Below are 11,884 nucleotides of genomic sequence, written 5' to 3'. Positions count from 1 at the left end.
TGAGTCATCCCTGGTGATCTTAATCTTGTTACTCTTACCAGTGCTCTGGTCCTTAGCACTCACATGAAGGATGCTGTTAGCATCATGTCAAATGAGACTTCAATTTTAGGAACTCCATGAGGTGCAGGAGGAATGCCAGTCAATTCAAAAGTACCCAGTAGATTGTTGTCTTTTGTCATGGGCCTCTCCCCCTCAAATACTTGTATGGTGACAGCAGGTTGATTGTCAGCATAAATAGTGAACGTGTTGGATGCTTTGGTTGGTATGCGACTGTTCCTCTCAATCAGTTTGTCATTACTCCACCAGCAGTTTCGATACCAAGAGAAAGAGGAGCAACATCCACTAGCAATACATCTTGAACATTACCACTGTCATCTCCACTCAAAACAGCTGCTTGAACGGCAGCTCCATATGCAACAGCTTCATCAGGGTTGATAGACTTAGTGTTCAATTCCTTTCCATTAATAATCCTGAAGGGTCTTTTGTATTTTATGCATCCTGGATCCACCAACAAGGACAAAATCACATAGTCATTTTTGCATCTCTCAGTACTTTCTCTACAAGCTCCAAGGTAGTGGGTACCGCTGGCAAAATACCCATAAATTTTTCTAAATGCTGCATTGAAAGTTGGAGGTCATTTCGACTTTAATTTTTCAAAATCTTGATTGCTAAAGTAAAATGGTGTCTCTTGGACTATCTGCTGGAAGAAGTTTAAGTTCTTTGGACTTCGACTTAGTGCGCACACACCTTTATTAGGCTCTATTTGTTGCATACAAACTCTTGTCAAACTACTCTTTCTAAGGACAAGCGCTTCGTGTAAAGTCAAGAAGTAAGTGATTTCTAGGCAATCATATAATCAAAACAAATAAAGTTCAAGCAAAACGCTACGTTCTTTTTCAAGATTAAGTTTCTGTGACTCTCTAGAGATGCTATAAAGCCCTGTCACTTGAAGCACAAAAATTCTATCAAGAACCTGCTACATTTGGCAAGATTAATGGCTTTTGGTGCCATCCACTGACATTTAGACTTGACAAAGTAGTAGAAAGTAACTTTTTCTAGCCCATGGAGAAGTTATGGTGACTGTAGGAGAGCCTCTTTTAAAACCACAAAGCCTCAAAGTGAGAGTTGCAGTGGATAGAATGAATGACAGACAACACGACAACACACTTAAGGTACATGTACATGTAGTCTTCGCCCATGCTAATTGCTGGCGAGGCCCAAAACATGCATACAGTATTTGACCATTCAAAATAATAAGATCAGGCTTTATTATTAGATCGAACCTTATTGTCTCCTTTCCTTGATAAGAACTGTTAAGATTATCAAGTTTTGTAGTGAGTACTTTCAGCTCTTCTTCCATCTTCTTCTTCTGAGTGGACAATTCAAGGTATCGCTCATCCAGTGAGGACATTTTCTCTTCAAAACGAGCCATGAACTCCATCACTCCATTCACTGCCTCGGGATGTACTGTTGACTGGAAGATACCATCAGCACCTTCCTCTTTCTAACAATGAGAAATAACAAAGAAAGATAATAATGGCTAGAATACATGTGTATGTACATGAAATATACACATACATGTACTTTGAGGATTAAGAACATGTTCTACATGCATAATAATGTTAAATGCACACTAGATTGCGTTATTATTACACTTTTCTTTCCAATTCTAAAATGTCCATGCCTGGAAAATTATTTGTTGGGATCAGCTCAAACTTTCTACATAGCATTAAGGACATCAATATACATCAGGAAATGTAATAGAATTTGGGGTAAATTTGGAGCCAATTTTGGGAATAAGCCTTTGCTTTTTAAAAATTGGGCCATTCTTTGAAATGCTCATAACTTTAAAATTATTTGTCGGAATCAGCTCAACATCAATATGCATCAGAAAATACTTTTTTGTCCTGAACTCTACTAGTTACATGACCAGAAAACTCAGTTAAAATAGTTTTCTGACGATCAATGAGCATCTGCTGAAATTCTATAGTTGTGAGCTCCTTCTTCTTGTCTTTTATTTCTTCACTGAGACCGTCTATCTCTTCTTTCTTTCCATCATTATCTAAAGGTTCTTCTGATTTAGTTTCATAAATAACGTCTAATATGGTGGCATTACCACTACCTTCAACACTAGAGGAAAGAGAGAGATGGAGGAGAGAGAGAAAGAGAGGGATCGAGGAAGAGAGGGGGAAAAAAAGAGAGTGCTGTAACATGAAGTGAAGTGCAATTGCTAATAAGCTGCACAGTGAGAAATTTGTGTATAGTTTAATCTTCATGCATCCCTTGATTTGGAAAAATTATACACAGACCAATTTAGTATCGCAACCCACATTTTGATCCTCAATAAGCATCTGCTATAAGGCAAGGCTCTCCCTGACTAGCAAGATGCATATAGTCAGGTTCTGCCTGACTAAAGGCTAGTTTACAATATGACATTAGGCCAACGTACTGTCAATTTTTAATCAAAAGCGTGGGCGATTACTGTTGTCATTGTTTTTTGATTCTGAATTCAGTCACTGTTACCAGTTTCAGTAAAATCAAGTCATACCGTGCTGACCTTTTGACGCATGCTTTCCACTAGAATAGAACCACATTCTATTCCAGCGTCAATGTAGCATAAGGACCAGCATAATATTGTAAACCAGCCTTAAAGTGTAACTGCACCCCAAAACTTTTTTGCCTGGAATAAGTTGGTAATGAAGAGAGAACCATAGGAAAAATAGCTAAAATTATTAAAAAGTACTGTTTCTGCACTAAATCTTGGGTCAAAAGTTGCCTTGCAGCCATCTTATCAAATCACTTCCGGTGGTGGGCGTGGTCACGTGATGACATAGATGGGGGAACATTGCAAGTTTCTGCATTGAAATATTAGCAATTTTAAGGCTGGGTTTCTAAGTTCTGCGTGCAAGAAAGCAGCTAAGAGGTATTTTTGCAATTATTAGAAGCTATACAGAGCTAAATTATGTAGTCCAAATTTAAATTTGTCATTTAGCAGTTTTTACAAATAGACGGATTTTGTTACCAGTATAACTGCTTGTAGCTAGCACTTGATTTGTCCTATATGGTCCACTTCATTAAAATTGCCTCCTTGCACGCAGAACTTAGAAATCCAGCCTTAAAGTTGCTAATATTTCAATGCAGAAACTTGCTAATGTTCCCCCATCTACGTCATCGCGTGACCACGCCCACTATAGGAAGTGATTTGACAAGATGGCTGCAAGGCAACTTTTGACCCAAGGTTTAGTATAGAAACAGTACTTTTTAATAATTTTAGCTATTTTTCCTAAGATTCTTTCTTTATTACCAACTTATTTCAGGGAAAAAAATTTTTGGGTGTAGTTACCCTTTAAGATGCATATTCACCATTTTGCCGCCAAAACCACACCCTTCTATAATTAAATACTGACCCTTATCCTAATGCCAGGCTAATTTCACAAAAGCAATTTGCTATTGAATTATGGTAAGTCCAGTAGGTTATTGTATCATTACCGAATGGAGTCACTATCAATAGAGGAGGACAATCCTGTTAGCAATACTTCAGTCTCTCCACCAGCCTCCAGTCTTAGGGGGAGATTCCGTCTCACTTCAGCTCTGTCCTTGTACACAACCACACTGTGCATGGAGCAGGACTTGATGTCAAACGACTGCTTCCCTTCGCTTTTCTCATCCATTATAAAAGAAGAGAAAAACCAGAAAAAAAAATCCAGAAAAAATCTACCTGATCAACTTGTGAAGTTATTAGCCACACCTCTTATTAAATTTTTTTGACCCCGCCTTCATCAGGTCCACCTATACCTTTGGGTGTGGATTGTTGTCATGACAGCAAAAGCAATATGGCGGACAACAGTAGGTGTAGCAGTGTAAATAGCGACGCTTTTGAGCTCCCTGCATCGACTTGGATGGTCATACAGTCTTGCTGTCCACAGAAAGAGGCTAACGAAGTCAAGAGAGCCATAGGACAGTCTCTGATTGAAGAAGCTTGTGACCTTCACACTGAAGTGAGCATTTAACACCTCCAAAATATGTTTACTTGAGGTTTCTAAAAGACTATCAGACTGTATTATAATGTTATTAATATTAGTAGTTTTCCAATATATGTAGTTTCTCTACGGCATTTACTATTGGGAGTTTCTTACTAAAAATCACACTATGATGTACATGTACAATGTACATGTATGGTATATATATATACATGTAGTTTTTTGCTGAAGATGTATCCATTTTATTGTACATGTAGGCTAGTCTATTGTTGGAGATATGGCGACAGATGAGAGAAGAGGCTGATCCTGGGAGACCTCACGATGGAGACACTCCTGCTCGACTAGCTGATCCTCCTGGAGTGAGGGACAAACTTATACAAGAAATTAAATTCCTCGTCTCTTACTTACAGCAAAGGTACTGTTACTGTACTATCAATGTACTATCAATGACCGTAATGTCTTATTAATTGATCAAAATTGAGCTATAAAGCAATTTTATTTCTGTGCATGGTTTTAATTTAAATTTTTTAAGTAGTAGTATATGAAATTAGGACTTATTAAAACCAGCTACATGAATACAGATTATTTGCAAGCCAAGTTTGTTGATGGTTTGTCTGTTGTTGTTTTTATAGAAATTCTACCTCACCAGTTGTTCGGGAGACTCTAAAGAGCCCTGTCATCACTTATGTACAAAACACTGAAGGTACAGTGTATGAACCGTGTCATTAAATAGCATATGAAAAATTTATTATAATCAGCCCACTTGGATATAATACATGTACATACATGTACATGACTTGTAGACTAGTATTATACACATATTTTGTTTTTATTAATTTTTAAATATAGTATTTATTTCAGAACACAGGAGCTCATGCAGTCGTCCAAGCACCAGTAGTGATAAATCATCTCGCTACTGCGACACACCATTAGCTTTCAGTAATAGGTAAGGAAAATGAGATTTACCTGTACATGTACATGTGCATGTACTAAATATTCTTAAATTCATTGTTTTACATTAGTTCTTCTGTTACTGGCCTGTTGGAATCAACTAGTTCATTAAGTATACAAGATGTTGATGAGTCCATTGCTAGTATGAGGAACACAGTCAGGGAAGAGATAGACCAAAGACATCGAGACATTGACCTACTGCAGGTTAGAATGAGCTGCAATACTGTATGACTGAAAGCTGAGTAAGAATAAAAAATAAATGTAGCGAAAACTTCAGTAAGCTTTATAGCATTCTATTCACATTTTGCTGTAATTGACCTTTTGTGTAATGTTATGTTTTTAATTAATAGAGCTACATTGACAGTGAACTCTCGTATCAGAAACAACCAATTCCGACAATAAAAGGTATCAGAATGCATGTACAATCAGGGTTCTATCTAGGAATTTTTGTTTGGGGGGGAAGCCCAGAGCAGTTGACTGGGGGGAAGGTTATGTACATGTGTACATACATGTATGTACATGTACTATACAGCTTTTGTATACAGAAGTACACAGGGAGGGAACTTAAACCCTGACAATTAACATGTACATGAAATTATATGTGTTTTGTACATATACTTGTAGATTTACAAAGTGTCAGTCAAAATTTGGAAAAAGAATTCTTGGATGAGAGCAAGATCATCAATCAAATGTCATTACAACTACCTTCACCTCCAAAGTAAGCATGCAGTACGTATAAAAACTGAAGGTTTACTCTGAAAACTTATTATAGAAAACCTGCTCCATTAAGAACAGTGAATAGAGCCTCAAAGGTCAAACATGTCAACAGAACAGACTGTAATGCAAAATTTTAAACTTGAGTCAATATGTACATGTATCATAATACTATTTTAATTTTTAATACATAATATAACCATAAACCTCATAGTGTTTGCTTTCAAGGAGCAAAACTCTTGTGGATTTACCGTATAGCGGGTAAATTTGGAGAGGCTAAATTTTGGTGAATTGCTAAATTTTGGTGATTGGCGGATTTTTATTTTGGCAAATTTGTGGCCTCGTGCCATTGAGCATGTGTATAATAGCTCAAAATGGCGGATTTTTAATTTGGCAAATTTGTGGCCTCGTGCCATTGAGCATGTGTATAATAGCTCAAAATGGCGGATTTTTATTTTGGCGAATGGCTATCAAAACACCAAATTTGCCAAATTTAATCCCCTCCAAAATTACCCGCTATACGATATAATAAAAAATAATTTTTATAGAAGTATCTTTCACAAATTCACGATGTTAGAAGTACACCCTTAATGGCAATTGATTTTTAGCAGAGCTTTAATTTTGTCGTTGCATGCTAATCCAAAAAGACCACAAAAGTTTTACTCCTCAGGAGTAAAGCGCTGTACAGCATAATCAAATCAGCAAATCTATCTATGCTGAAATTAATCATCAACTAAATATTTTGTGTTAATTGTAATAGCCGTAGCACATTACTTACGTGTACTAGGGGTATTTGATACTTAATTAGAATTACGTGTACCAAGAGTAGATAAATTTGAATGTACATAATTTAATTTTCTTGTTGCACACTCTTTAATAAGAACAATTTGGTATCATTCCCAATCTCCATGTATTCATTATTGCTCTCCAGTGAATGATGTCTTTGGATCTTTCTCTTCTTTTGTGTGTATCTCTTCTGATCATGCTCAATGTCTCATCAAGTAAAGCCTATACCTGCGGTTCTGCTGGTAGACCTCACACTTCACTCTATCATGAGTATTGCTGTATCCATACTAACATTGGACAATCATTCAAACTGAGGAGAGATGGGATTACAAGTTTTGTTTTTTGTCCAGAACATCAAATACCTGAATCGTGTATCATGTCTTGCAAAGAGATACTAGATGACTTTCCCTATAGCAAGCCAGGCTATTACAACATCACTACCAGCAATGGGACCATGGCTATTGTCTACTGTGATATGGAGGGTAGCTCTTGTGATGGCCAAGGTGGCTGGATGAGAATAGGCCATATAAACATGACAGAGACTGATGCTACTTGTCCTCAAGGACTACATGAACGTAACTTTGCATCAGTAAGCTCACCGCTGTGTGGTAGATCCAGTTTAAGCTATGGATGCAACTCAACTTTTTTCTCAAGCTATGGACTAAACTATACTCAAGTTTGCGGGCAAGTTAGAGGATATCAATATGGAACTACTGATGGTATTTATCCTGTTTGGGGACCAGGAAGTTCTGAAATTGATGATGTCTATGTTGATGGTATATCCATTACTTACGGGAGCAGTCCGCGCAAACATATTTGGACATACGCAGCGGGATATGTGGAAAATTCCTTATCTTCTGCAAACTGTCCTTGTAACAATGGTAGCCATCAAACCACACCGTCTTTCGTTGGTGAGGATTATTACTGTGAAGCTGGTGCAGTAAATGCAGCTCATCGTGCACTTTATCCTGATCCATTGTGGGATGGTCAGCAGTGTGGCTACTTTGAGGCTACTTGTTGCACCTCTCCTAAAATGCCTTGGTTTGTTAAAACCTTGCCTCAATCGGTTACTGATGACATTGAATTTAGAATGTGTGATAGTGCAGGATCTCTTCATGAGGATACTCCAGTTGACATAGTACAGATATACATTCGCTGAAATTTATCAGCCAAATTAAACAATAATTTTAAAAATTTTATTTATTGTTACTATATGTACCAGTACATGTTACATTGCATCTTTTACAAATAGAATTGTACACACTTGATATGGATGATTAACTATAGGTGAATGTACATGTAAACAATAGGAGGAGGGCAAAAAGGCTATGATTAACAAGTGCTTCCTTGTCAGATTACCAAATAATTGTGATTTCAAATCAATGTCAATTCACATTGCAATAAATATGTTATCACATGTACATGTACACATACATGTACATGTAGATAATAATTATGGTACATCTACTGTATACATGTTATTATTTATGTGCAATGTATTACACAAGTTCTGTGTACATGTATGCATAATGCTATCATTATTATCATTATTATCATTATTATTATTGTTGTTTTACTCACTTCTTGGTGTGAACTTGGACAAAAACATTTTTTCTGTGCCAAATCAGGTAGTCTTGGATGTCCAGTTGTTGTATCAATAAATAGCTCTTCCTGTAATGATTGTATACAGTCAAGATAATGATAATTATTTTTATTGCCTTTCCTTACACTGTAAGGGTCAATTCTGGTGGCCGTCTCCAGCAAAATAATAGAAAAACTACATAAGAATTTTTGTAAAATAAAATCAGTAAAATTATAATGTAAATACATGTACATGTATTTGAGTCATATAATACATCTACATGTAAATAAAGATTAATCATTGCTTGTATGTAATTATATGTTATGACCAGAAGTGCTTGTAAACATAATGAGAATTAGAGTTTCCCAACTCTTACATGTACACTGTACATTAATCTGCTACAGAACATTAATGTACAGAACATTAATTAATACATTAATCTGCTACATTAATATGCTAATTTACAGGAACTTCTGGTCATATTGTAGTGAACTGGCCTTCACTCATGCTCATTCCAGTTATTTCTATATCATTCCTGTATTGACTGCATGCATGTGTGGAGGCATTTTACAAAGTTTTTCAAGCATCAGTAACTGTCAATGGTCAAAAGCTATAGGCATAAACTACAGTACTGCTCAGTTATACCTTCATGTTTACATGGATTGTGTGTAAGTACTATGCATGTATCAACCTATAAAAATGATTTGTAATAATCTCAATATACAATGTAGAAGCATAAAATGAAGTGAAATAGATTCAATGCAATCAGCTAATGTTTTATTGCGTTGGAGTTCCATAAATATTTATAATTACTCGATTTGGAGTTCTGTGGATTGCAGATGAGCTTCTTACCTGAGCCCCTTCACTATACAACTCAGTACCTCCACTGCTTTTCATGATAGATCTATGCCTTAAAGATGTAGAACTCAAGAAAGAAGAGACAAGTAGAGACAGGAATGAGAGTATTCCCAGGTGATACTACTGAAGGTCTAATAGGAGGATTAGATCCTAATCTGAACTACTTGTTCTCTATAGCTACATCATTTAATGTTAATGGAATTATTCATGGTGGAGAGAAAACGCAACCAATGTCACCAGGTATATCTACATGTGGAAAAATTTGCTACTGTATAAATATTACATGTGATATTAGGTGTCACTCCTACTGTAGTTTCAAGCACTTCAATGATATCAACTGTAATCCAGACATCAACTTCACAAACTGATTATCAATCATACAGTGGCTATATTATACAGGTAGTCTAGTGATTACTAGTGTTCCCAGTTCTATTTAAGTGCTACTCTTACTCCTACTATTGTATCAAGCACTTCATCAGTCATTACTGTTTCAGGATCAATAACAAGTAAGACAGTACATATACTAATAGATGCATTTAGTTTGTTTGCTTTAAGTAATATCATCAAGTCATCAAGAGTGCCATTAAGCATGAGTAAACATATCCCTATTGATACATGTTTATGTTCATAGTTACCTATCATACTGAAACAACTATCATGACTACTGTGTCAACTACTGTATTATTAAATAATGGAGGAAATAATGGAGTGAAAGTTGGCCTAAGTGTAGCTCTTATTGTATTATTAATACTGGCTATATCTATAATTATTATACTGGTACTGGTTATGCACATAAAATGAACTAACATTGATTGAAAGGGGTAAATGTATACAAAGTCAGTACTAAATCAATTTTTGAAATTTAGAAAAGCAGATAATGACATTGTAATGGAATGCAGTCCAGCTTATGCTACAACTGAATTTAAAACAAAGTTAATTGACTATAGCACGTTATAACAATATTCATATTCATTGTATAGATAACATTATTCATTATCTTTATTAAGTAAAGTGTCTAAAATACCATTTACCATTTTAGGTATGTAAACTACACTTTTATGTCAACAACTGATAATTCAAGGTCACATGATATCTCTTACAACAATAAAATCTAAATTAAAAAAATGGCAATCTCAAATAGGTCTTGTTTTTTATTACTCCTGCTGGTTCAGCTGATAATGACTGTATCTGGACAAGCACCTTCCACCCTACCCAGTAATGGTAGGAAGATAATGTATATTTTGATAATTTCTAGATTTATACTCATATTTAGGTGTCCAACTGTACCTAGCTTATGAGGACAGGATAATACCCGATTACTCTATGATATATGCTAGCCAGTTCTACAATACTGATCGGAATAATGATGTTAATGATATCAATGATGCTTTGTGGTGTCAGAGTGCTAACAATGGTGCTAATATTGGACTATGGTATTATCCTAATGGAACTGAAGTACCTTTATTTGATGGATCCTTTGATGATCCATCAGTTCCTAGACCATTGTTTAGTAAGAGATTCAGTGGTCAGATTGCACTAGCTAGAAGTGATGGACTATCAGGATATAAAGGTTTATACAAGTGTATCATTCCTGATGAGAATGGAGTAAATCAAACACTAGTGGTTGGAGCATATACTGATGCTGGATACAATAACAATGGTATGTGATGAATAAAGTAAATAAAAAACATTAAAAATGGAAAAGTAGTAGGATTAAATTGGAAAAAAGTAAAGAAACAAGAGGGTACTTGCAAACTGGTGTGGTAAAAAATCCTACACCACTGCATAAAGATAGTCTTCAAAGTGTTATCATAGCAGTTATCATTCTTTTTCTTAAATTAATAAATTACATTCTGTTATGATTCTGTGGTTAGGTTAATTATATTCATGCCGATCACGTGCGCATAAATTAAAATGGCGTCAAACCACAAACCCACGCGCCGGCACGCGGTGTCTGCACTCTGCAGCTGGATTTTGTCTCAGTTGTCTGCCATTTCTTCTCTGTCCTCGCTTCTTTTTGAAACTACCTTTGTGGTCCTTGACCCAAGCCTAGAGGAATGATGTAAAAGCCAACTCGAGCGCTTCTCTGGCTTAAAAGATTAACGGGTGCATAGAAGAAGAAGAAGAAAAAGTCTGAAGAATTTTGCAGAAATTTGAATTTGGGCCTATTCTCCAGAAAAGCTCCCGCTACATTGCAGTCCACTTTAAAGGTACCAGGAGAATCGCTCAGTGAAGGAGAGCTCATCTAAGCCATTTATAAGGCTGTACAACGTAAGATAAAAGAGTTATAAGTGTTTGAAAATCATAAAAACAGTCGCCATCTTGAAAAACCAACCTCAATCCTACATATAGGCTACCGCCTATATAAAGGCGGATTACAATATGACATTAGGCCAGCGTACCGTCAATTTTTAATCAAAAGCGTGGGTGATTTGACCTTTGACGAACCAGATTCTATTCCAGCGTCAACGTAACGTCAGGACTAGCGTAATATTGTAAATCCGCCTTGATAGACTATTATTATCTACTCTTGTTAATGCATATACTTTTACAGATGGTCCTGATGCTGATCCTACTATGCAGTTCTCTCTCCTCTCCACTAATACATTAGCTACTCCGCCAGTCTTCAGTCTTAGTTTCAATGTCTCTGATGGTCCTCCTACTACTGTCAGTTGTTCAGTGAATGGGAATGGCATATCTACTGAACTGTCTCGTGTGATAGTCAATGGAACAGGATTCATTACAAGAGTGAGAGTAACAGTGAGACTGAGAGAAGCTGGTAACTAGAGTACATTATCAATGATCGTACACCATCAATTTTCGGACACTTGTTTTAGGAAAACTATACATTGCCATCTCATGAAACTGCAAATTATTATAGAAATAGTTATCCTTTATTTGCGTGACAAAACTTGTAGCTCTAGCAAGAGTGCATAGAAAGTTATAAGCTCTCAAAGCGTGGTGTCCGACAATACCAATGATCGGCCAAAATTCTCAATCTTCGGACTGTCAT

General features: G+C 36.1%; 1 protein-coding gene and 1 pseudogene across 2 annotated transcripts; one reads left to right on the top strand and one right to left on the bottom strand.

Annotated features, from left to right (window-relative positions):
- Positions 1 to 3: 3 nt before the first annotated feature.
- LOC100636696 (heat shock 70 kDa protein-like) lies at positions 4 to 3,747 on the bottom strand (annotated as a pseudogene).
- A 50-nt stretch (positions 3,748 to 3,797) lies between these two features.
- On the top strand, positions 3,798 to 5,872 carry LOC100636571 (uncharacterized). Of its 2 annotated transcripts, none has more exons than XM_003385112.2 (8): positions 3,798 to 3,998; positions 4,238 to 4,395; positions 4,613 to 4,683; positions 4,842 to 4,926; positions 5,003 to 5,135; positions 5,282 to 5,336; positions 5,556 to 5,649; positions 5,704 to 5,872. In XM_003385112.2, the coding sequence occupies exons 1-8, from the start codon at positions 3,834 to 3,836 to the stop codon at positions 5,783 to 5,785; spliced, it is 843 nt and encodes a 280-aa protein (XP_003385160.1). In that variant the 5' UTR covers positions 3,798 to 3,833; the 3' UTR covers positions 5,786 to 5,872. The 2 variants fall into 2 exon arrangements, with proteins under 2 accessions (XP_003385160.1, XP_019849998.1); XM_019994439.1 differs by having other exon boundaries at positions 4,830 to 4,926.
- The last annotated feature ends 6,012 nt before the right edge of the window (positions 5,873 to 11,884 follow it).

This window comes from Amphimedon queenslandica, unplaced genomic scaffold, assembly GCF_000090795.2.
Source record: "Amphimedon queenslandica unplaced genomic scaffold, v1.1 AMPQUscaffold_13473, whole genome shotgun sequence".
NCBI classification, from domain to species: Eukaryota; Metazoa; Porifera; class Demospongiae; order Haplosclerida; family Niphatidae; genus Amphimedon; species Amphimedon queenslandica.
The sequence above is the reverse complement of the archived record's forward strand: the minus strand, read 5'-3'. Positions and strand labels throughout refer to the sequence as shown.